The sequence below is a fragment of the Hemiscyllium ocellatum genome, chromosome 43, assembly GCF_020745735.1.
Source record: "Hemiscyllium ocellatum isolate sHemOce1 chromosome 43, sHemOce1.pat.X.cur, whole genome shotgun sequence".
In the NCBI taxonomy this organism is placed as follows: domain Eukaryota; kingdom Metazoa; phylum Chordata; class Chondrichthyes; order Orectolobiformes; family Hemiscylliidae; genus Hemiscyllium; species Hemiscyllium ocellatum.
The window spans coordinates 29,152,792-29,179,940 of NC_083443.1; the positions used below are offsets into that span (position 1 = coordinate 29,152,792).

Consider the following 27,149-nt stretch of genomic DNA (forward strand, 5'->3'; position numbering starts at 1 on the left):
TTGCATTTTTTTCAAGGAGAAAGTGTTAGACATAGTTCTCAGGGCTTAAGGGATCAATGGGTATGGGGAGAAAGGGGGAACAGGTACTGAGTTCGATGATCAGCCATGATCATATTGAATGGCTGAGCAGATTTGAAGGGCCGAATGGCCTACTCCTGCTTTCTATGTTTTTAAGGATTAAACTTTGAAAACAGTGTGGAGGAAGTTTCAAGTTCAAACCTGACATGAGCAAAGGTGCAAGAACACGTTATTCCACAACAGTCTCCATCACTGTATTAAAGCAGAGTGCAGATCCGGATGGAATACCTGGAGTGTAGATCGCCACTCGGTCAATGCCCTTATCCTCTGCTTGCAGCTGCTTTAGGAAAACGCCCACGGAGTCGGAGATGGGCCGAAGTGTGAACTGGCAACGCTCTCGCCGAGATGGCAGGGTCACGGAGAGGACGGGTAAACCATTCTGGTAAACAACACTTACATCTGTGCACAGAGAGATAGAGAGGGGGAGGAGTTAGTCAGGGCGAGATTGTACAAAGACACAATTTAACTTCAATGATCTCACTGATCCCTCCTTGATGTCTTTTTAATCTCTTTCACAGAATCCCTACAGTGTGGAAGCAGGCCATTCGGCCCACTGTGTCTGCACCGACCCTCCAAAGTGTATCCCACCCAGAATCAACCCCCTATCCTATGCATTTCCCATGGCCAATCCATCCTAACCTGCACATTCCTGGGGACTATGGGACAATTTAGCATGGCCAATCCACTCTAATCTGTACATCTTTGAACTATGGGAGGAAACCAGAGCACCCAGAGGATATGCAGGCACAGGGAGAAGGTACAAACTCCACATAGAGTCACCAGAGAGCGGAATTGAACCTGGGTCCCTGGTACCGTGGGGCAGCAGTGCTAACCACTGAGCCACCATGCTGTTCATTACCAGAGCTCCTCTTAATATGGGCAGATAATGGCCTAGTGGTATTACAGCTAGACTATTAATCCAGAAATCTTGGTATTGATCTGGGGACCTGCGTTCAAATCCTGCCATGACAGATGGTGGAGTTTGAATTCAAGTAACAATCTAGAATTCTAAACTTGGATTATGTGTCAATTGTCAGGGAAAAGCCATCACTAATGTCCTTACCTTGACTGGCCTACGTTCGACTCCAGGCCCACAGCCTGTGGTTGACTGTCCTCTGGGGAGTTAACTCTTCACAGTTGGTCATAAATATCGAGTGTGTGGTGCTGGAGAAGCACAGCAGGTCAGGCAACATTCGAGGAGCAGGAATATCGGCGTTCATCAGGAAGGGCTCTTGCCCGAAACCTCGATTCTCCTGCTACTCGGATGCTATCTGACCTGCTGTGCTTTTCCAGCACCACACTCTTGACTCTGACCTCCAGCATCTGCAGTCCTCACTGACCCCTGGTTGGTAATAAATGCTGACCTAGCCAGTGATGCCCAAATCCCATGTAATGGATTTTAAAAATCTCTGCGTTCCCTAAATCCTGGCCCTTTGTACATCCCAGATTTTAAAAGCTTCAGCAATTGGCAGCTGTGCTCAACAATTCCCTCATTAAACCCTTCCATCTCCCTCAAAATCTCCTGAAAATCCAGGTCCTGGGCCAAGCTTTTGCTCACCCCTCAACTAGACGACCTCAAATGTGCTATATCAATGCAAGATTTTGTTGTTTGAGACCTCAAAAGTGCAGAAGCAATTGGAGCAGGCCATTCAGCTCCTCAATCCCAACTATCTCTTTGATGCTTGTGGGATCTGACTGTATGTTTGTGACCTCAAACGCCCATCACAAACCTGCTGCAATGATTTATTTGAGACTATCGCAGGTTCTATTGAAAGGCTGGAGACCGAATTGAAAGCAACAGGGGAAGAACAGCATCATTTTAACAGTTGCTGGCCACTCAGACCCGCGAGCCTTGTATTCCACACTTACTGACTAAAAACTGACACCCCAAAGTTTTTTTGATCATTTTCTGTTAAAATGGTTCAGTTTGGTACAATGTTCATTGTTTACAGAAGCAGGTCAGAGGATGAGAATTCTACAACGAGTAACTCATCTCCTGACTCCCCAAGGCCAGCCCAAGTGTGATGAAACACCCCCCCACTTGCCTGAATGGGGGCAGCTCCAACAACACTCGAGAAGCTTGACACCAGCCAGGACAAAGCAGCCCTCGCTTGAATGGCACCACATCCACAATCACTCCCTCCACCACCAACGCTCAGTAGCAACAGTGTGTACCATCTACAAGATGCACTGCTGAAATTCACTCAGGCTTGTCCAATAACACCTTCTAAACTCACAAGCTCTACCATCTAGAAAGACAAGGTCAGCAGGTATATGGGAACACCACCAACCGTACTCCTCTGAGCCATTCCCCATCCAGACTTTGAAATATATTGCCATTCCCTTCTTGAAGTCTGGATCTCCCTCCCTAAGAGTATACGTACAGCACATGGACTGCAGCGGTTCAAGGCAGCAACTCACCCCACCTTCTCCAAGGAAATTAGGGACAGGTAAGAAATGCTGGCTCAACCAGCGATGTGTACAGCCCATGAGTGACTCAAACAAAAGGGCTCAGAGTTGTTTCAGGTTCCACAGTAGCTTTCTACCAGAGAAACACTTCTCCAGCTGTTGACAGAAACCAGGTCTAGTTTGACATAAATATTACAACAATGTTTGTAATAAATGCCAGATACTGTGATTAAATAAGCTGAGATATGAGCAGGGCTATAAACTGTGTAAACTTAAGAAGCACTTCATGCTGTCTGGTCAAGCGGGATTGATAGATTTCTGGGTCCCTGAACTTGGCAGTGAATCTCAGCAGCTGAAGCAGTCAAATGACTAACGTCTGTCTACTCCTCCTCAAGGTAGACTTGGTCAACAAATGGTAGAGAACCCTGGGATTGACAGCACACCTCATTTCTCCTCACAATTATGTGCATTGATATAGCACCTTCAACATGGTTCAAACCATTCAGGATGCCTCACAGGAGCACCATGGGACAAGCGAATCAAGGAGGAGACACCTGATGGCCAACCGCTTGAGGGTGAAGTGGAGAGGTTTAACCAAGGGCGAACTTGAGCTGGGGCTCAGGGAACTGAAGGCACAGCCACTGATGGCAATGTGATGGAAGCGAGGGATTTGCCAACCTCAGACTGCAGGACAGCAACGGTCTCAGAGGGTTCTGGGAGCTGGAGGAGAGTGTAGGCGTGTTACCCACCAGCAGCCATTGCATTAAGGTGAGTATAGCATGCGATGTGGTGTTCAGGGATGGAACCTTTGCTTCATTGAGTGACTGGAGGAGAGAAAAGACTGTTTCCAAAACTCTGGGTTCACTAAAACCCAAAACAGAGCGAAAACAGGTCAGTAGCAACGACCAGGAGAAATTGAAACAATGCTGGTCGAATCCTTAACAGTAAATTTGAACCTCAAGTTGAAATCTATTATTTTGCTGAAGCTGACAATATATTCTCAATCCCCACAGTGCATTGACATTTTCAGGTTTGGAAAGATTGGCAGAATCATTTGGTTTTGAATTCGGACCAAAGGACAACCCCAATTTCAAGCATCAATATCAGCCTGAGATTCAGATTTTAGAAGCAACTGGACATTAATATCTCACCCGCCTGAGAGACTATATTTTGAATAGCAAGTGATCTGTAAAATACCTGTCTGTCATTGAACACTCCCACCAGTAGAGGAGCTGAAACTACCATTGGCAGGACAGTGACAAGAGAAGTTGTTGCTCCAGTTTCCATTATACTGGTGCACACAAATTCATCATGCATTTATCAAAGGAAAGGACAGAATGGATGCTGTTCAAGTGGGGACCAAATATAGAATCCCTTCAGTGCAGAAAGAGGCTATTCAGCCCATCAAGTCCATCCTGACTCTCTGAAGAGCACCCCACCCAGTCCCAGACCCAACCTTATCCCTATAACCTTGCATTTCCCATAGCTAACCCACCTAGCCTGCACTTCCCTGGATGCAATGGTCAATTTCCCATGGTCAATCCATCCAACCTGCACATCTTTGGACTGTGGGAGGAAACTGGAACGCCTGGAGGAAACCCGCGCAGACACAGGGAGAATGTGCAAACTCCACATAGTGCCAGGGATCCGGATTTGATTCCGAGTTCGGGTGTGAGGGCAGCATTGCTAACCACTGAGCCACCATGCTGCCTGGAACATATCTGCCCACCTTGGTCCAATTATCTACAAACTCTACAGAGCACTTTACCCTTCATGTGAACTCCATTACTGAAGGTTATAGAACATAGAAAATAACAGCTCAGTTATTTTCGGCCCTCGATTTTGCGCCGACCTGTCATACTAATCTGAAAGCCCCTCCCACCTACACTATTCCATGTACGTCCATTTGCCTGTCCAATGACGACTTGAATGCACTTGAACTTGGCGAATCTACTACCATTGCAGGCAAAGCATTCCATACCCTTACTACTCTACTACTCTCTGAGTAAAGAAGTTATGCACTCTCTCACAATGAGTGCAATGTCATGGGAGGTGGGTTACAGGCAGCAAAAGGAGTGTATGACCTGCCCTTATAAACAATCTTTTATGACCGCACAGACACCCACAAAGTCAATTGCAGCCACTTTAAGGGTATTTGATGTTGGCCCTGTTCCAATGTTGGACATGCTGCAGCCATCTTACGTACAGCAAGATCTCACAGACAGTAACGTGAAAAGCAACAGCTGATTCTGGATGTAGGTTTGCTCACTGAGCTGGAAGGTTCGTTATCAGACGTTTCGTCACCATACTAGGTAACATCTTCAGTGAGCCTCTGGATGAAGCATTGATGTAGCCCACTTGATATTTGTTTGTTTGGGTTTCCTTGAGATGGTGATGTCATTTCCTGTTATTTTTCTCAGGGGGTAGTAAATGGGATCCAAGTCAGTGTATTTGTTGATAGAGTTCTGGTTGGAGTGTGATGCTTCGAGGAATTCTTGTGTGTCTCTCTCTGTTTGGCTTTTCCTAGGATGGATGTGTTGTCCCAGTTGAAGTGGTGTGCTTCCTCATCCATATGTAAGGATACTAGTGAGAGAGGGTCATGTCCTTCTGTGGCTAGTGGGTCTCCTTCGACGTAACAGCTCTGTTCATATCTATCAACATCATCCTGGCCAAGGAAACACTGACTACACTATTAAAAGAACCAAAGGCACATACACCAAACACCACTAACTTCATCATCAAGGACAATGTCATCAAGCTAGTGGATCTATGCCTCACTACCCACTTCACCCTCAACAACAAAACCGACAGAAAAACCAACAGAACACCCATGGGATCTCCAATATCAGGGTTCTTATCAGAGGCAGTAATGCAGAGACTTGAACAAATAGCTCTGCTAACCATCCAATCTAAACTTTGTGTCTGTTATGTGGATGACAACTTTGCCATCACTAAACAAAACAAATTACAGGAAACCATCAAGACCATCAATAATACCCTTATTGGCATAAAATTCACTAACGAGGAGGAAAACAACAACAAACTGCCATTCCTAGATGTCACAGTAGTGCAAACAGCCAATGGGGAACTTCAAACCAGTGTCTACAGGAAAACAACAAATACTGACCAAATACCGAACTACAGAAACAAATCATCCCAACATCCACAAACGAAGCTGTATCAGAACATTATTTCAATGAGCCACCACACACTGCAGCTGAGAGGAACTATGCAGAGCAGAGGAAAATCACCTATACCATGTATTCAAAAAGAACGGGTACCCAATGAACACAGTCCGCCGATTTCTCGGCAACAAACCCAAACAAGCAGACAAAACACGCCCAGAAACCCTGCCCACTCTCCCCTACATCAAAGACATCGTGGAAATGACTGCCAGACTTCTCAGACCCCTTGCCATCATGGTAGCCCACAAACCCACCAACACACCAAAACAGCAGCTAATGAACTTGAAAGACCCTACACAGATAACAAGCAAAATTAATGATTTATAAAATACCTTGCAAGAACTGTAACAAACAGGCAGAAAACTAGCCACTAGGATACATGAACATCAACTAGCCACAAAATGACACTACCTTCTCTCACTAGTATCCTTACATACAGATGAGGAAGGACACCACTTCGACTGGGATAACACATCCATCCTAGGACAAGCCAAACAGAGACACACACGAGAATTCCTAGAAGCATGGCATTCCAACCGGAACTATATCAACAAACACATTGACTTGGATCCCATTTACCACCTCTGAGAAAAAGAATGGGAAATGATGTCACCACAGGAAATTACATCACCAACCCAAACACAAACCGCAAGCAGGCTACACCACCAGTGCTTCATCCAGTATGGTGATGAAATGTCTGAAAAAAAATCGTCCAACTCAGCGAGCAAACCTACATCCAGAACCTCAACCTGAGCTACAAATCTTCTCAAAACTTGCTAGCAACAGCTGATTCATGCCGAGTGGATGTTGGAGAAACATCTGACAGGACGCCCGAGAGAACCTCCCCTGCTGTATCCAAACATTGAGCCCAGGGGTCGTTTTGGCCAATCTGTGGGGAAAGATGGCATCATTTAGCATCTCATCCAAAACAGTGACAGAGCAGTGCTCCATCAGTACTCGGTCTAGACCGCGAATCCATAATCTTCCATAAATGTAATGAATTGAGGGAGCTACAGAGGTAGGGCCAGAGAATGGGACTAGTTGAATAACTCTTTCAGGAACTGGTACAGACACAGTGGGACAAATGGCATCCTTTTGTACTGTCTAATTTCATGATTCTCACTCAGAGGAGTTTCAGGTTTCTATATAAACAGGAGAAGAGTACAGGCCTGTGATTCTACAATACTTGGGTCCCTGTGAGAAGGCTGCAGGAGAGGAGGTGAGTGATGGGAAGCTATCAGGAAAATAGTCTGCGATAAATTAAAGGAAGTCATCAATTGCCTGACTCTCGGACCAGGTACAAATCAGAAGAGTCACAAAGGCTGGTGCTGAAGTATATTAATCATTGTTCCACTGAGCTCTCAGTTGACAGATCCCTGACAGCAACAGCAAGTGAAATATTGGAATAATTCAGTCAAGACCTTGGGCAGGCAGGAAATTTCCTTAGGCTGCAACGGAGCGACTTCCCCAAGTAACCGTCTGAACAGTGCCTTCAGTGGTTAAAGGTACAAGGAGGAGAGCTGTCAAATGATGATCAAAGGGCTCAGTGAGTTTCCCCAAGTTCCCAGGAGGGATTATGGGAAGGGCGCAAGAGGACAGAGCTTGGTGGCAGAATGATAGAGTCAGACTGGAGGGGCTGAATGGCCTCATCCTGTCCCCACGGACACAACCCCAAGTCAGAATTCACTCATGAGCGTCAGTCTCTGATGGGAACAGCGTGGGATTAAATGATTTGGGGGGGGGGGGGGGGGGGGGAAACAAAAGCAGCCTGACTGAGCCGAACAGGACAGGGATCACAATCAACCCGTTGTAGGCCCAGGGCCTCCACGCCCCTCCAACATCCACCAGCCCTAGGACTCTCTGAGAAACATGTATCCCTCTTTCTTGAGCTTCCGCATCCCTTACTCCTGTACTTTCAACAACCGATGGCCATGCCTTTAGCCATAAAGGCCCCAAGCTCTGGGACCTGCTCGAAACCCTTTCTACTTCACACTCCTCCACCAAGACTGTGTGAAATGTATCTTTGTATGTACCTTCATCCGAGTTTTGAGTTTGATTACACTCCACTGAAACACTTTGAGGTGTTTGGCAGTATTAAAGCTGCAGCATAAATACAACTGGTTGCTACCAGATGATCTTTCAATTGTGGCTCAGTGGGCAGCACTCTAGCCTCTGAGTCACAGGGTTCCAGGTTCAAGTCTCATGCTAGAACTTGAGGGCAAAAATCTGCACTGATACTCCGGTGCAGTACTGCAGGAAGTCCCACACTGTCAGATGCACGTGAGAAATTAAAATCGATCCCTTTCCACACTATCAAGTGGAACTAAAAGATCTCAGCGATATTATGTGCCAGATGACGTTATTCATTGATAAGTCAGCTATTTTGAAGGGAGAAGCTGAACAGGCTGGGGCTGTTTTCCCTGGAGCATTGGAGGCTGAGGGGTGACTTTATAGAGGTTTATAAAATTATGAGGGGCATGGATAGGGTAAATAGACAAAGTCTTTTCCCTGGGGTGGGGGAGTCCAGAACTAGAGGGGCATATGTTTAGGGTGCGAGGGGAAAGACATAAAAGAGACCTACGGGGCAACTTTTTCACACAGAGGGTGGTACGTGTATGGTAGGAGTTGCCAGAGGAAGTGGTGGAAGGATATGGGCCGGGTGCTGGCAGGTGGGACTAGATTGGGTTGGGATATCTGGCCGGCATAGATGGGTTGAACCAAAGGGTCTGTTTCTGTGCTGTAAATCTCTATGAAACTATGGTTTGTTTTGGTTTTAACGCAGCAATCTCTCCTTGAAACTCAAATACGCAATGCTTTGACAATAAAACAAGTTTATTACATAGGAAAAGATGATAAAATAGAATAAAACAAACTATTGACTTTTAATTCACGAAGATTTTTAAAACACATGATAAAAGTATGTTAAAAATTTATTCATGAGAGGTGAGTGTTGCTGATTGGGTCAACATTGATTGTGCATCCCTAATTGCCCTCGAGAAATTGGTAATGAGCTGTCTTTTTGAACCACTGCAATCCATTAATCCCTAAGTATAATTACATCATAATTATAATCCCATCATTCCCAAAACACACGGTTATAAATTGAAAATAAATGAAACAGCATTAGCATGGGATCCAAAACCCTAGGTATATTACTCAATGCACAATTTTATACTTACATAACACTTACTCCAAAGTCCCTGTCTGTTACGCTTTTAAGTAGGTTTAATACACTTGTGACTTCAATGTGTGGATTGGAATTCCAATTTTTTTCCTGGATATATGACACACTGGCTTAAATCTAATCAGCTTTTAGCAAGCCCTTCAGGGCTTTATTCCAACACATCTGGTCCATGACTAACACTAGTTCTTCACTCTAAGATAGCCTGGCTCACTATGTAATCCTTCCCTTCTCAGAAGCTCTGCTCTATTCAGCCATCCTATTCCAAGATCTTTAGGAGGTCTGGCCTACTTAAAGTCAAAAGTGTCTCAGCGATGGGCATTTCCTAATGATTAAAAACAAACAACTCCCCAAAGTCAAGAAATGTGGCGCTGGAAAAGCACAGCGGGTCAGGCAGCATCCGAGGAGTAGGAGAGTTGAAGTTTAAGGCATAAGTGCTTTATTAAGGGTCAATGCCTGAAACATCGGCCTTCCTGTTCCTCGGATGCTGCCTGACCAGCTGTGGGGCTTTTCCAGCACCACACTTGTTGACTCTTTTCTCCAGCATGTCCAGTCCTCACTTTCTCTTCGTTGTACTGACTCCCCAAAGTGTTCAACAAACCCTTGAGGCCCCAGTACTTTACATGTTGGTCACAAAGCCATCTCAATAAACAAAAAAAAATCCATCAATATTACACAAAACCCATTCACTCTGGTGTCAAAAACCTATTTTTAAACAGAAATTACCATGACGACAGAAATACTTACAAGTCATTTATTAACTTCAAACACACAGAAAACCCAATTCATAACAAACAACATTAAAAATGAACACATAAACCCCACAGTTTATATGATCGTAATCTCTCAAAAAGGAGAATTGGACCAATATTTGTGGAATTCATTGCCACGGAGTGCAGTAGAGGCCGGGACGCTAAATCTCTTCAAGGCCGAGATTGATAGATTCTTGTTGTCTCGAGGAATTAAGGGCTACGGGGAGAACGCTGGTAAGTGGAGTTAAAATGCCCATCAGCCATGATTGTACGGCGGAGTGGACTTGATGGGGCGAATGGCCTTACTTCTACTCCTATGGTCTTATAATATTTATCCCTCAACCACTAGCAGACAAAATGACGATCTGGTCTTTGTCACATTATCATCTCTGGGATCTTGGTGTGTACAAGTTGGTTGTCTTTCATTGGCCATAAAGTGACTCGAGACATCTGGCAGTCTTGAATAGGATACATTATACTTCTACTTTAATAGCAGTGCAGGGTTTTTCTCTATTTTCTGAACTGCTCATTGCTAAAGCATCATCTGTTCAGTCGAGCCCTTGACTGAATTGTCGTAGCATTCAAAGAGGCTTTTTGAGAAACAAAAACATAGTTGAGCCCCCGAGTGGGTTTCGTGTTACTCACCGTTAGAGGTCACTAAGCTACTGGAGCAGAAAAATACTCGCCGATTGCACCATACTGGGAATCTCTGGCACACCTGAAAAGCAAAAGCAGGGGGCGATTTTAGTGAGATTAGGATGATATACAAAATACTGTACAACAGCATGACTCTCAACAGGCACAGCTCTGAGCATCACGAGACCCCCTCAGTGAAGTAACAATCAACTCTTGCAACTTTCAGTCCTGGTGAGACAGACAGAACCCGAGGGAAGTGCGAGATGGAGCTGGTACATGAGTAGACAGCGCTGTCACACTGTCAGCAGTTTAAACATCGAGATACATGACAGGGCTCCCAACTCTCCGATTCTGGACTCTAGTCGCAGAATGCCAAGTCCATAATCGCCTGAAACTTAAACCCATGATCTTTACTGGCTGGCACTGTGGCTAGCACTGCTGCCTCACAGCACCAAGGACCCAGGTTCGATTCCACCCTCAGGTGACTGTCTGTGTGGAGTTTGCACGTTCTCCCTGGGTCTGTATGGGTTTGCTCCGGGTGCTCCAATTTCCTGCCACAGTCCAAAGATGTGCCGGTTAGTTGGATTGGCCGTGAGAAATTGTCCGTAGTATCCAGGGTTGTGCAGGTTAGGTGCATTAGCCAGGAAAGATATGGAGTAACGGTATATGGGTCTGGGTGGGGATGCTCTTCTGAGGGTTGGTGTGGACTCGATGGAGTGAATGGCCTCTTTCCACACTGCTTGGATTCTATGATTGCTCAAACGAAACATGAGGTTCAGGAACAGAGGAAATAGGATTAGGTCCCTCAACTTTGGTAAGATTGTGGCTGAACTGCTTGCGGCCTCAGCTGCACTTGGCTCTCTGTTCCCCGAAACCCCTTGACTCAATTGTCAATCAAAATTTTAACTGAGCCTCAACTCTGTTCAACAATCCAGCCTCGAATGCTCTCAGGGTTGGAGAATTGCAAAGACCACTGACTCTTTGAGAGAAGAAAGTGCTCAGAAAAGAACTACTGAATCATTACAGCCATTCTACCCATCAAGCCCGTACTGTCTTAAACGGAAGAGCCTTTGTTTCCCTGGATCTAGACACCATTCGCCTGGAGATACACGGTCTCAGTATTCACCCTATCGACACCCGTCATTGTTAAATATCTCGACAAGATCACAAGTGAGAAAGTGACGGGACGCTCAGGACGAAGCAGTTTGAAAAGATTCAAACAAACAAAATCACGCCACAAGCTGTTCTGCACCAGGCGAAGAAACTTGAGCAGTTAAAACTTTCTTGGCCGCAGTGAGGAAAGGCCCAGCTCAAATCATCCTCAGCCATTATCCCTTCAAACATCGTTAAGCTGCTTGGAATATTGCTGAACCTGCACATTGATCAGCAGCACACTGTAGCAAGCGGCTGAGTAAGTGTGTGAGGTTAATGAGCCCACTATAAAATATACATCACATAATGGCTGCGAATACAGAAGGCACTGCACAATTTGGAAATCCGACGCGTGACAATGACAAAACTTCCCGACATTAACGAGAATCAGCCATTTGGTCGTACAGATCTTGAAAGTGCTGACAAAAGATTTTTGTTTTGCGTTTAACAGGACAATTCAGAAGATACACCAAATGTTTCCCAATCACTGAATAATCCAGAGTGTGTACAGTCAACGTCGGATGATTCACAGTATGGTGCAGTTGAGTGTATTGCCACTTAACGTTTATTAATACACAGGGCCCTGATTTTTACAGACAGTAAGAACATTCTGCGTCTTTTTAAACTCAATGGAATAAACTTGCTTGCTTCTCAGCAAAGCCTTGATCAACCTTCTTGGTATAAATTTTTAACAAAGTCTGGCAGTTAATTGTCAATCATCAGCAGTGGACACTGTCTCTGGCAACACCCCCACCAGAGTTCGCTTGCTCACCAATCGGCACACTCCTCTATGAATATAAATGCTGTTTTCCCTTTAATTTGGTATTTCTTGCAAATCGTTCTAATGAGTGCAAAATGCAATGTCCCACCAAAGTTCACCTTTTGCATCAATACTAAAAAGATCAGTCACCCATTACTAGTCTGGTAAGAAAGTAACATCCACTTGGGCCCTGGCCTATTACTGCAGAATAACATTACAGAGTCCCTCCACGGCCAACATTCTCACCTGTTGATCAGAAGGTGAGTGATTTAATTCCCACTTCCAGAACTAAGAACACACAAAAAGCTGACAACCCAGATCAGTGCAAAGGCATCAGAGTGCCACAGAGTCAGTGCTGAGGGAGTGCTGCACTGTCAGAGGGTCAGTGCTGAGGGAGCGCTGCACCGTCAGAGGGTCAGTGCTGAGGGATCGCCGCACCGTCAGAGGGTCAGTGCTGAGGGATCGCCGCACCGTCAGAGGGTCAGTGCTGAGGGATCGCCGCACCGTCAGAGGGTCAGTGCTGAGGGAGCGCCGCACCGTCAGAGGGTCAGTGCTGAGGGAGCGCCGCACCGTCAGAGGGTCAGTGCTGAGGGAGCGCCGCACCGTCAGAGGGTCAGTGCTGAGGGAGCGCCGCACCGTCAGAGGGTCAGTGCTGAGAGAGTGCTGCACTGTCAGAGGGTCAGTGCTGACGGAGCGCCGCACCGTCAGAGGGTCAGTGCTGAGGGAGCGCCGCACCGTCAGAGGGTCAGTGCTGAGGGAGCGCCGCACCGTCAGAGGGTCAGTGCTGAGGGAGCGCCGCACCATCAGAGGGTCAGTGCTGAGAGAGTGCTGCACTGTCAGAGGGTCAGTGCTGAGGGAGCGCCGCACCGTCAGAGGGTCAGTGCTGAGGGAGCGCCGCACCGTCAGAGGGTCAGTGCTGAGGGAGCGCCGCACCGTCAGAGGGTCAGTGCTGAGAGAGTGCTGCACTGTCAGAGGGTCAGTGCTGAGGGAGCGCCGCACCGTCAGAGGGTCAGTGCTGAGGGAGCACCACACCGTCAGAGGGTCAGTGCTGAGAGAGTGACGCACTGTCAGAGGGTCAGTGCTGAGGGAGTGCTGCACTGTCAGAGGGTCAGTGCTGAGGGAGTGATGCACTGTCAGAGGGTCAGTGCTGAGAGAGTGACGCACTGTCAGAGGGTCAGTGCTGAGAGAGCACCACACCGTCAGAGGGTCAGTGCTGAGAGAGTGCTGCACTGTCAAAGGGTCAGTGCTGAGGGAGTGACGCACTATTGGAGGGTCAGTGCTGAGGGAGTGACACACTATTGGAGGGACAGTGCTGAGGGAGTGACGCACTATTGGAGGGTCAGTGCTGAGGGAGTGACGCACTATTGGAGGGACAGTGCTGAGGGAGTGACACACTGCAGAGTGTGTCCTGAAATTATCTAGTGAACCAGGAACAACCTTACAACACCAAACTAACTGAAGTATTAACACAGTGAACAGATCCACAAAAGCAGAATTCCATTTCATAAATCATAAACAATCCATAAGACAGGACAGCCTAGCATTGTGTTCTCAAAGGCCACACAACACAGTGGCGGCACGGTGGCTCAGTGGTTAGCACTTTTGCCTCACAGCGCTAGGGACCCGGGTTTGATTCCAGCCTTGGGCGACTGTCTGTGTGGAGTTTGCACATTCTCCCCATGTCTGCTTGGTTTTCCTCCCACAATCCAAAGATGTGCAGGTCAGGTGAATTGGTCATACTAAATTGCCCATAGTGTTAGGTGCATTAGTCAGGGGTGAATATAGGGTAGGGGAATGGGTCTGGGTGGGTTACTCTTCGGAGGGTCGGTGTGGATTTGTTGGGCCAAAGGACCTGCTTCCACACTGTAGGGGATCTAACCTAATCTAAACACATGCATGCTGTAATATTGGGCTCCTGATGGATGTTCATCACCTCAAAATGTTAAGGTGATTTTACAGTTGCTGCTGAGCGTCTCCAGAATTCTCGGTAGTTATTTCAGACTTCTAGCAGCTGTGGAACAGTGTGTGTGTGTGTGTGTGTGTGTGTGTGTGTGTGTGTGTGTGTGTGTGTGTGTGTGTGTGTGTGTGTGTGTGTGTGTGTGTGTGTGAGAGAGAGAGAGAGAGAGAGGGGGGGGGGCGGTGGGGGGAAAGAGGCGGAATGGGTGGGAAGCTGAAGTGACTGAGATATATACACGGGGAGTAAATGGTAGGCACGGAAAACAAAATCACATCAAAATCAACCATGAGGAGGCAGAGACAGGTAGCACGGTTTCATCTTCAGGTAAAGAGTGTAACCGAAACAAAACCGGAAACCCAGCTTCAGAGGGGAATAACTGTGATGGTGGCAGCAAGTGGAGGAAGGACTGCGAGTATGGAGGTGAGGGTAGTCTGGAACTTCCAACTTGCCAGTAAACAGCTGTCCTACTATTACTGGCAGATGGTTTGAAAATATTGCTGTTCCCTGGAGCGTCGGAGGCCGAGGGATGACCGTATGGAGGTTTATAAAATCATGAGGGGCACGGATAGGGTAAATAGACGAAGTCTTTTCCCTGGGGTCGGGGAGTCCAGAACTAGAGGGCATAGGTTTACAGTGACAGGGGAAAGATTTAGAAAAGGGATCTTAGGGGCAACTTTTTCCACACAAAGGATGGTGTTTGTATGGAATGAGCTGCCAGAGGAAGTAACAGAGGCAGGTGCAATTATATCATTTATAGAGTCAGAGTCATAGAGATGTACAGCATGGAAACAGACCCTTCGGTCCAGCCTGTCCATGCCGACCAGATATCTCAACCCAATCTAGTCCCACCTGCCAGCACCTGGCCCATATCCCTCCAAACCCTTCCTATTCATATACCCATCCAAATGCCTCTTAAATGTTGCAATTGTACCAGCCTCCACCACTTCCTCTGGCAGCTCATTCCATACCCGTACCACCCTCTGCGTGAAAAAGTTGCCCCTTAGGTCTCTTTTATATCTTTCCCCTCTCAACCTAAATCTATGCCCTCTAGTTCTGGACTCCCCAACCCCAGGGAAAAGACTTTGCCTATTTATCGTATCTATGCCCCTTATAATTTTATAAACCTCTATAAGGTTATCCCTCAGTCTCCGACGCTCCAGGGAAAACAGACCCAGCCTGTTCAGCCTCTCCCTGTAGCTCAAACCCTCCAACCCTAGCAACATCCTTGTAAATCTTTTCTGAACCCTTTCAAGTTTCACAACACCTTTCCGATAAGAAGGAGACCAGAATTGCACACAATATTCCAACAGTGGCCTAACCAATGTCCTGTACAGCCGCAACATGACCTTCCAACTCCTGTACTCAATACTCTGACCAATAAAAGAAAGTATACCAAAAGCCTTCTTCAATTAAAAGGTATTTGGACAGTACGTGGATATGAATGGTTTAGAGAGAAGTGGGCCAAACAGAGGAAAATAGGACTAGCACTGTTTGGGAATGAGTTGTGTCAAAGGGTGTGTTACAATGCTGATGACTCCATGACTGGGAATTAATGGTAGGAAGCATAGATTTTCTTTCTCCTCCCCCTGGGAAGGATACAAAAGCATTAAAATAATCATGGTATTTAAATAATATTTTTGCCAATGAAACCATTTGGCTTGAAGGTGACTTAAAATGCGAGCAAGTCAGCTCAGCAGGTGCAAAGGCTTCAGGGGAAGCTGAATCCTTTAAACAGAGATTAAAGGATAAGGAGGAGTGAGAAAGGGGGGGGGGGGGGGAGAGAGAGAGAGAGAGAGAGAGAGAGAGAGAGAGAGAGAGAGAGAGAGAGAGAGAGAGACAGAACACAAGAGAGATAGATGATGAGTAAGCACACGCTGGGGTGGAGGAGTGCCAGCAAGGAGGGGAACTAAAACAGAAATTTTAGATAACAACATATAGATAGATATTGGATGGTGCACTAATGTTTTAAAGTTGCTTTATTGTCTGAAGCGTTATTTTAAAATATTCAATGAATCGAACATCAATATTGTGTGGAAACAAACTAATTCTCAATGTTCTGACATTTGGTGCTGTGAATGGAATGGAACTTACCCTCCTGAAAACTAATGAGACCAGGGTCTGTCACACTGTCACCTGAGAGAGGGAAAGTAATTTGTATGGGTTTGAACAGGAGTGACAAACACCTGCAAAGGATCAATGGATCTTTGGACCCCAACAATGACGAGGCAGTTGCCAGGTACAAGGGAGAATGGAATAGCAGGACATGAAGCTGACAGATGGGAGCAGCTTCTCATGAAGTATGAATGCCAAAAGATCGATTGAGCCAAATGTTCTGTTTCAGAGTCACAAATGTCATGGATTAAAGATCATGGCTCAATGTTACATCTACCCTTGCAGTAATTCTTTCTGAGGGGGCTTCAATCGCCACCACTTCTTACAGAATCATAGGATCCCTATAGTGTGGAAACAGGCCATTCAACCCATTCAACAAGTTGAAGCTGAAGAGTAACCCACCCAGAACTATTCCCCATAAACAATTACTCCACATTTACTCCTGACTAATGCACCTAACCTGCACATCCCCCAACACTATAGGCAATTTAGCATGGCCAATCCACCCTGACCTGCAAATCTTTGGAATGTGGGAGGAAATCCACACAGATAGGGGCAGAATGTGCAAACTCCACACAGTCACCCGAGGCTGGAATCGAACCCGGGTCCCTGGTGCTGTGAGACAGCAGTGCTAACACTGAGCCACCAGTTTTCTTGATGGTTGACATTGGAACTCACTGCTCTCAGTCTCAGAAGTGAAGGATTTGAATCTACTGCATGGCAGCAGTCAGCCTTTCACCTGGGTCTGGTTTGTCATGTAAAGGTCGGGCAGTCTCACCCAATCTGCTCCACTGATGATGGCAGAGAACGGGCAGCTTGGCTTCGAAACAACTCGGGACAAATTCACCCTGTGTCCCCGTAAATGCTGACCCACAGTCAACAAAAGAGACTTGGTTTAAATTTTAAATCAGGCAGGCTGACTCTAATTGTCAGGGTCAAAAAGCGTGGTGCTGGAAAAGCACAGGAGGTCAGGCAGCATCCGAGAAGCAGGGGAATCAACGTTTCAGGCACAAACCTTCCTAATGCCCAGACCACCGACCTGATGCTGCCTGACCTGCTGTGCTTTTCCAGCACCACATTTTCCGACTCTGACTCACCACCGTCTGCAGTCCTCACTTTCCCTCTAATTGTCAGAGTACTGCCTGGGACATTAACCAGTGAATGTCTGCCAGCTATTTTATTGAAGTGAAATTGGCACAATGTATGGTCTCTCTGTCTGGGTGCATTCTCCATGGCAACCCCTCTACAAATCAGTCCACCTGCTAATCAATCAGCACTCTCTTCGCATGCAGTATAAATCCTGGTTTTCCCCTGGAGTTGATATTCTTGCAAACTGTCCTGATGAGTGCAGGACGAAAACCTTCAACAAAATGTGTCCTTTGTCAGTAATACTCACGTTCTGCCCGACCAAATGACTGTGAACACCTGACAGCATTTAATGAGAATGGGAATCAAAAAGCTAAATCTCAAGCACACCATGTGCCAAGCTAATTTGTTTTCTCTCCATTTCTAGCTGGTTGGTTGATGTTAAATGGTTAGTATATCTTGAGGAGACATGCTCATATCCAGGACATGACTTTATGATACAAAATGTCACAGAATCGTTACAGTGCAGGAGGCGGCCATTCGGCCCAGTGTACCTGCAACGGTTCTTGTGCCAATCGCCTGCCTTTTTCCCTGTATCCCTGCACACTGTTGCTATCCAGGTAATTGTCCAATGCCCTCCTCAATGGCTCAATTGAACCTGCCTCCACACATTTCTGGGTGGGGCATTCCAGACCCGAACTACTCGTTATATTCACACCTCACATTTGCTTCTTTTTCAAAACACTGCCCTCACGTTCTTTTTCCCATTATGGGTAGGAACTGCTTCTCCCAACCTGCTCTTTCCAGCCCAATCATGATTTTGCAAACCTCTATCAGATCCCCTCTTAGCCCTCTTCTCTGCAAGGAGAACATCCCCAACTTCTTTCATCTACGCTCACGTCCCTGGACCCACTCCAGTAAATTGTTTCTGCACACTCTTCTCTCCAATGCGTTTACATCTTTCCTACAGTATGGCACCCACATCTGTACACAGTAATCCCAGCTAAGGTCAGACAAGTTCAACATTGCCTCTACACCAGGGAGGTAATGTCACTGGAATCATGGAATCCCTACAGTGTGGAAGCAGGTCATTCAGCCCATTGAGTCCACACCGAACCTCTGAAGACCAACCCACCCAGATCCATCCCCTAAGCCTATCCTTGTAACCCCATGTTTCTCATGGTTAATCTATCTAGCCTGCAAATCCCTGGACACTATGGGCCAGTTTAGCACGGCCCATCCACCTAAACTGCACATCTTTAAACTGTGGGAGGAAGCTAGAAAGCCTGGAAGAAATCTACGCAGACACAGGGAGAATGTGCAAACTGCACACAGTTGCCCGAGCGTGGGGTCAAACCCGGGTCCCCAGCACCGTGAGGCAGCAGTGCTAACCACTGAGCCACCCTGGACTCTTAATCCAGAACCCAGGAGACTGGTTCAAATCCGACTAAGCCATGGTGACATTTGAATTCAATAATCTGGTGTAAAATTTTTTTTAAGATTAGATTAGATTACTTACAGTGTGGAAACAGGCCCTTCAGCCCAACAAGTCAACACTGACCCGCAACCCACCCATACCCCTACATTTACCCCTTACCCAACCCTACAGGCAATTTAGCATGGCCAATTCACCTGACCCGCACATCTTTGGACTGTGGGAGGAAACCGGAGCACCCGGAGGAAACCCACGCAGACACAGGGAGAACGTGCAAACTCCACACAGTCAGTCACCTGAGTCGGGAATTGAACCCGGGTCTCAGGCGCTGTGGGGCAGCAGTGCTAACCACTGTGCCACCCATATGCTAGACTAATGCAAAAAGGTTTACCACAGAGGTTGCCTAACAACCTTTAAGGAAGGAAATCTGCCAGCCTTACCTAGTCTGGCCTATACATGCCTTCAGACCCACAGCAATATGATTGATTGACTCAAACTACAGGTGGTAAATAGTAAATTCAATAGACAATTCATGGACAACACTTCACTCAGCAAGGGTGGAACTGGCTACCATGGAAATAGCTGAGGTGAATAACTTTTGTGCATTTAATAGGAACAAGCCCAAGGGGGGAGTCGGGAGTGGAAGGATATGTTGCCAAGGTCAGGTGATGGGAAAGAAGGCGTGTGGACCGTGTGCAGATTCTCACCAGCTCCAATATACCCCATGCACCTAGAGCTTGGGGAGGCAGTAAGAAGGCAGCTTGTTGCGTGTCAGTTGCTACCACACCTCATTAAGCTGCTTACTTGGGCAATGACTCCAATCAAAACAAGTGGCACAACAAAGGAAGTGGACGGGGTGGGAATTCTCTCACCAGCCAATGGGAGCCGGCTGTGGGCCAATCCTTGATGGATAGAATCCTGAAGAAATAGATCCAGATGGAGGTATGGCTGTTAGTATTAACTGCTAACCAGTATGAGCTGAATCACCTTGTACAACATATTAATCTGACCTCAATTACCACGATAAATAGAGCAGAACACAGACAGCCACGTCTACATGAAACAATAGATTTTGAGGAGACAGGTCAGTTCTATGCTGCTGCCATCTTGATGAGTGTTATGTGGTGAGATTGGGTTGACTGGTCCATATTCATGAGGGTTTAAGACAAGTGAGAGGAGGTTGGATTGACAGATATATAATTCTGACAGGGCTGAACGGACTGGATGCAGGGATGAGATTTCCTCCTGGCTTGAAGAGGGGAGGGGGGGTTGTGAATATATTTATCACTGAATATAATTAAGAAAGAAAGAGATTTCTAGAAGCTAAAGATGTGAAGAGACACACAGGGAGAGGAAGATCAGTGTGGAGATGGAGAAAGCGCGAGCCACCATCATATTAAATAATAGAGCAGATTCGATGGGCTGAATGGCCAATTGTGGTTCCTATTTTCTTTGTTTTTAATGTTGAGAGAGTTACCACACTCCCATTAAAAACAAAACCTCTGCACCAAGACTGAAGAAAAAATAGAATGCCCTCAGACTGTTTTCCCATCGTCACCAAGACAACAATTACAAATTAAACATTGTACAGCGAAGGAAAAATGACCTCAAAGCATTCCATTCTCAGAACTGGAGAACGATGGTTTATTTTCAAACTTGATTCCTATTCATAGAGCAGCCAGTTTTCCTTAAAACCCCCAAACTGTACCAAAACAAATCAAACGGATTTGTTACTCTTATTTCCAAATATGGAAGTACCCAGCATCTTATCAAACCATTCCGGAATCTCTTTCCTCACTGTTCACGCCATAGCCACAGGGAGACATGTCCCCACAGGGCATATAATTGGAGTTGAGAAAGTAACACAGACAGATCTCCCTTTATCTCTCACATCCAGCAAGTGAGTCATGCCTTACTTTTGAAACGCCGCAGCCTGTGTTACATGGGTATGTCAGATTCAGAAAACATTTTCTGACCAGTTTTCTAAAAATGCACACATCCTGTGAAAGGACAGCTGACTGGGCCCGCATTTATTGCCCACCCCTAACTGCCCGTGAGAAGGTGGGGGTGAGCTGCCTTCTGGAACCGCTGCAGTCCATGGGGTGTGGGCACACAGAGAGGGAGGAAGCTCCAGGATTTTGACACAGTAATAGTGAATGAACAGCGATAAGTTTCCAGATCAGGCTGGGGAGTGGCCTGGAGGTCAAGTACATGCTGCCACTTTCCTCCTCGGGGCGAGAGCTCATGGGTTTGAAAGGTGTTATCAAAGAAGCATTGGGGAATTGCTGCAGTGCATCCTGTAGATGGTCTGGACAGCTGCCGACTTGCACTGGGTACTGCAGGGAGTGAATATTTGTGAATCTGCTGCCAATCAAGCAGGCTGCTTTGCCCTGCATGGTGCACTGTTTCTCAAGTGTTGTGGGAGAGTATTCCATTACAACTCCTGACTTGTACATTGTCCTTAGTGGGTAGGCTCGAGGAGCCAGGAGGCAGCCTCTGCCCTGCTCTTTTCCTTATAGTTACATGGTTAATCCAGTTCAGTTCTGATCATGGGCATTCAGCAATGGTAATGACACTGAATATCAGGAGGAAAAGGATAGATTCTCTCCAGTTGAATTTCCAACTTACAGCTTTTACCTCTAAACACACCCTCTTGGTCATGTTAATAACACCCTTTGACATCACCTCCTGAACACTTAACTTAACCTGTTGATAAGGGTAAAAAGGTAAAGTCACCATAGAGGACCATAGGGCTGCTCTCTCATTAGGAGACAGACAACTGGTGGTGGTTTAACCTGAGGGTCACCATGCCTCAGGTAAGGGGGAAAGCCTGAGAAGGACAATCCTTCATCATAACTTAAGCTGATGCTGTTAGCATCACTCTGCATCACAAACCAGCTGTCTAGCCAACTGAGCTAACCAACCCTCTACCCTGTGTGTATCCCTCTGCAGGCTCTTTGGACATCCACACCACTTGCCTTCCTATCTATCTTTGTGTCATCCACAAACTTGACTGTAGTGCATTCACTTTTCCCTGCCAAGACATTAATAAAAGATATTGTAAATAATTATGGCTTCACTCATCCCTCTGGCATTCTACTAGTTACACATCGCCATCCTGGTAAGTTAGCCTTTAACCCAATCCCGTTTTCCACTAGTTAGCCAATGCTCTATCCATGTTAATATACTTCCTCCAATACTGTGGGCTCTATCTTAAGTAGCCAAACGTCTGGTACCTTATCGAACAGCTTCTCAAGATCCAAATATATTACATCCACTGCTTCCCCTTTATCCATCCTACTTGTTACTCCTCAAAGAATTTGATTTGATTTGATTTGATTTACTACTGTCACGTGTACGAGGTACAATGAATAAAGTGTTGCCTTACTTGCTTTACAGGCAAATTGTATTATACAAGTGTATCACTGTAACAGACCAGAGTGCAGCTTACAGTGTTACAGCTGCCGAGAAGGTGCTGAGAGAGATTAACATTAACAAAGAAAAAGGTCCATTCAAAAGTCTGATTACAGTGGGGAAGAAGCTGTTCGCACACGTATACAACTAAATATCTTCAGCCGGACAGAAGAAGGTGGAAGAGAGTATAACTGGGTGGGAAGGGTCTTTGATGATGTTGGTTGGTTTCCCAAGGCAGCAGGAAGTGCAGATGGAACCAATAGATGGAAGGTTGGTTGTGAGATAGACGGGGCTGTGTTCACTCTCTCGGTACTTTCTTGTGGTCTTGGGATGAGCAGTAGCTGTACCACACTGTGATGTACCCAGATGTGTAAGAGTCTTTATGGACATGCTGAATTTCCTTAGCCTCCTGAGGAAGTAGAGGTGTTGCTGTATTTTCTTGACCGTAGTGTCAATGTGGGTGGAGCAGGACAGATTGTTGGTGATCATCACCCCCAGGAACGTGATGCTCTTGACCATCTCCACCTCAGCCCCATTGATACATCGTTTTGCAGATGTTTATGGAGAGATTCTTGTGGAGAAAGTGAGGACTGCAGATGCTGGAGATCAGAGCTGAAAATGGGTTGCTGGAAAAGCGCAGCAGGACGGGCAGCATCCAAGGAACAGGAGAATCGACGTTTCGGGCATAAGCTTTCATGAAGAAGGGCTTATGCCCGAAACGTCGAATCTCCTGTTCCTTGGATGCTGCCTGACCCGCTGCGCTTTAACCAGCAACACATTTTCAGGAGAGATTCTAGTCTTTACACCATGAGGCTAAGCACTCAATCTCTTTCCTGTATTCTGTCTCATGGCTGTTCGAGATCCGACCGGCAATGGTGGTGCCATCAGCAGACGTGTAAATGGTGTGAGTGTGTGTGCCTGCGTGGGTGGTATAGCTTTGTTGGGCTGAGTACATAGCCTTGCAGGACATTGGTGTTGAGGATTATGCTAGAGGTAGTGTTGTCACCTATCCTTACTGACTGTGGTCTATTGTGAAGAAATTGAGAATCCAGTGGCAGAGGGGGGAAAGCAGAGACCTAGTTCCCAGAGTTTGGAGATGAGGTTGTTTGGAATTATGGTGTTGAAGGTGGAGCTGTAGTCAATAGGTGGGGACCTGATATAGGTATCCTTGTTATCCAGGGATGAGTGTGAGCTTCATTCCTGATGAAGGGCTTTTGCCTGAAATGTCGATTTTCCTGCTTCTCAGATGCTACCTGACTACACTAATCTTGACACCAGGAAGATGGCGTCTGTTGGGCTGGTGGGCAAATTGCAAAGGATCGAGGCAATCTGGGAGGCTGGAACTGATGTCAGCGTGACCAGTCTCTCTGAACACTTCAGAGCCACCAGACAGGAGTCATTGAGGCACGCTGCATGATTTTTCTTTGGTCCAAGGTGTTGGTGGTTTTCTTGAAGCAGATAGGGACTTCAGATTGTGGTAAGGAGACATTAAAGATGTCAGTGAATATTCCCACCAGCTGCTCCGCACAGGGTCTGAGTGCAGGACCGGGGTCTCCATCTGAACCGATCAGTTCACCCTTAAGACAGCGGTTACCATGGGTATGGGGGCACCCAAGGCTGTTGTCAGGCAGGATTTCCCTTTGTGAAGCCATGCTGACTCTGCTTGATTTTTAAATGTTCTGCTTTTACGCCCTTTACAATTAACTCTTACCATTTTTTCAATAATAGATGTTAAGGTAACAGGCCTGTAAGTTCTGTCTCTCTCCCTAGACCTGATGAGGAAAGCGGATTTCCTCCCCTAAAGATCATTAGTGAACCAGATGGGCATTTGGATCAAAATAGTGCCAATCAGCCATGACCGTACTGAACGAAGGAGTAGGCTTGAGGGGCCATTGAGGCCTACTCCCATTCCTATTCCTAACGGTTGCCATTAACTAGCTTTTCAATTCCAGAGTTTTGCCGAATTCAAATTTCACCATGCTCTATGCCTGAGGTCTTAGCCCAATGAGATTAGCATCACACCAGCCTCCTCTTTACTGCATTGAAGGATGCTAAAACAATGCAACTTGCTCTCGCCCTTACATCATTAAAAAATTTCAAAGCAGTCTCTCTCTACACCTTCTGCTTCTCCAGTATAAACATTCCTGGTGTCTTTAATCTCATGGAGCTCAGGTGCCTGATCCTGAGTAACAAGGTCCGTGATCTCTCTCTGAAATGAGTCATGATCTGCACTGCAGTTTGCAGTAATCCACAGAGGAACAGTAAACGAGGACTCAGAGAGGCTGTCAATAGACCTGGAATCAGACCCCACTGAAGGACAAATGCTAACAAGCCAAAATGAATCAGTCTATGGGCCTTAGAAGGGTTAAGGGACTGGATTTGCACCCCAGAATAACTACATTCCAGAATATTCCAAGTGGAATTATGCAAATATGGCAGAAAGCAGAAAATCCTGAAATTTATTTTGATTCTCAATCTGGCAGCCTTCCCCCTGCTGTTTACTCTTGGCACTTGTCCAAGACCATACTGCCAACTTAAATCAACACTGGGATAGCTCATCAATAACCAAGTGAAAGCAGCCAAATTCACCGAGGTCATGCATGAATCAGGCAAGTACCAATTTAAAAGAAAAACAGGCTCAGGTTTTATAGTGTTTTCAGATTGCAATGGTGGAAGGAGCACCCGGGTATTTTGAGAGGTTAGACTGAGGTCAGGAGAAATGTTCTGGTCAATACGAAGCCCTCAGTTACCATCACTTAAGCAAGGAGGAGAAATTGGCTGCACATTGTCACGCTGCTGCTTGGGGGAGCTTGCTGTTCACAAAATGTCAGTTGTGTATCGTCTAAAACAAAGCTTTTCACTTTACTTAGATACATGGAAGAACAATAAATCAAAGCAAACCTACCATTGGCTGAAAAGCAGATCAGGGTATCCCGAGATTCCAAATGAAATTCAAGGTCCTCTCTCTTCATCTAGATTCAGAGATGTACAGCACGGAAACAGAACCTTCGGTCCAACTCAACCATGCCGACCAGATATCCCAACCCAATCTAGTCCCACTTACCAGCACACGGCCCATATCCCTCCAAACCCTTCCTGTTCATATACCCATCCAAATGCCTCTCAAATGTTGCAATTATACCAGCCTCCACCACTTCCTCTGGCAGCTCATTCCATACACATACCACCCTCTGCATGAAAAAGATTCCCCCTTAGATCTCTTTTATATCTTTCCCAAAAGCTATGCCCTCTAGTTCTGGACTTCCCCGCCCCAAGGAAAAGACTTGGTCTATTTACCCTATCCATGCCCCCCATGATCTCTGAAAGTTGCCACCCAGGTAAATAGTGCTGTGAGGAAGGCATATGGTGTACTGGGCTTTATTGGCAGAGGAATTGAGTTCCGGAGTCCTGAGGTCATGTTGCAGTTGTATAAGACTCTGGTGCGGCCTCATCTGGAGTATTGTGTGCAGTTTTGGTCGCCATACTATAGGAAGGATGTGGAAGCTTTAGAACGAGTGCAGAGGAGGTTTACCAGGATGTTGCCTGGAATGGTAGGAAAATCTTATGAGGAAAGGCTGAGGCACTTGGGGCTGTTCTCATTGGAGAAGAGAAGGTTTAGGGGAGATCTGATAGAAGTGTATAAGATGATTAGGGGTTTAGATAGGGTAGATACTAAGAACCTTTTACCGCTAATGGAGTCAGGTGTTACTAGGGGACATAGCTTTAAATTAAGGGGTGGTAGGTACAGGACAGATGTTAGGGGTAGATTCTTCACACAGCGGGTTGAGAGTTCATGGAATGCCCTGCCCGTATCAGTGGTGAACTCTCCTTCTTTATGGTCATTTAAGCGGGCATTGGATAGGCATTTGGAAGTTATTGGGCTAGTATAGGTTAGGTAGGATTCGGTCGGCGCAACATCGAGGGCCGAAGGGCCTGTACTGCGCTGTATCCTTCTATGTTCTATGTTCTATGATTTTATAAACCTCTATATGGTCACCCCTCAGCCTCCAACGCTCCAGGGAAAACAGACCCAGCCTGCTCAACCTCTCCCTATAGCTCAAATCCTACAACTCTGGCAACATCCTTGTAAATCTTTTCTGAACCTTTTCAAGTTTCACAATGAGGAAGGAGACCAGAATGGATGGAAAAGTGGCCGAACAAAGGTCCAGTACAGCCGCAACATGACCTCTCAACTCCTGTACTCAATACTCTGACCAATAAAGGAAAGCATACCAAACGCCTTCTTCACTATCCTATCTACCTGTGGCTCTACTTTCAACGAGCTAGTATATTATCTTTTTATATGATAAGGAACACAGACCTTAATAGTTATTGAAATACTGAAAATAAAAAAAGTATCAGGTCTATTGATAATTATTGGTATAAAATAATATACATCAAATTGTAATTCAAATGAAATTACACTAGCACCAAAATTGAAGGCAATATCAAAATACTTTCAGAAAAAAATAAACATGCACTTCAAAACTTCCAATACCAGCAGTCATGCTACAAATTACATTACCAGAGAGAATAGTCACCTCCCTGTAATTTTGCAACATGGAGAATATATCTATATAGAACAACTCTGAGTTAAGTAATCTATTTAAAGAAGCCTTTCCTGAATGACCTGATGAATTGAGAAGTTTATCTGCATTATTAAATTCCATCTTACTTCTGTAGATACAATTTATGATATGTTGTGAACTGTTGTATAATTTTATCACAACAATTACAAGACGCCACAGAAAAAGGCTTCACTTAGTGTTTCAAAGATATTGTCTAAGTGCTTCACTGGAGTGGGAGAAAACACTATTTGACACAGGGCCACATATGGAGGCAGTCGAACAGAAGTGAAACACTGCAAACGCTGGAGGTCAGAATGAAAACCAAAGTGCTGGAGAAACTCAGCAGCAGCTGTGAAGACAGAAGCAAAATTAACAAACTTTCCAAGGAGGCATTTTCAACTTGTAACATAAACTCTGCTTTTTT

General features: G+C 46.0%; 1 protein-coding gene across 1 annotated transcript in view; it reads right to left on the reverse strand.

The window, feature by feature from the left end:
- Positions 1-27,149, reverse strand: part of mcu (mitochondrial calcium uniporter) — a 151,387-nt gene that overhangs the window by 14,139 nt on the left and 110,099 nt on the right. The window contains exons 2-3 of the mRNA XM_060854257.1: positions 10,251-10,323; positions 307-477 (exon numbers count right to left, since the gene is read on the reverse strand). Coding sequence (XP_060710240.1) covers positions 307-477; positions 10,251-10,323 — 244 coding nt within the window. The remainder of the gene's footprint in view (positions 1-306; positions 478-10,250; positions 10,324-27,149) is intronic.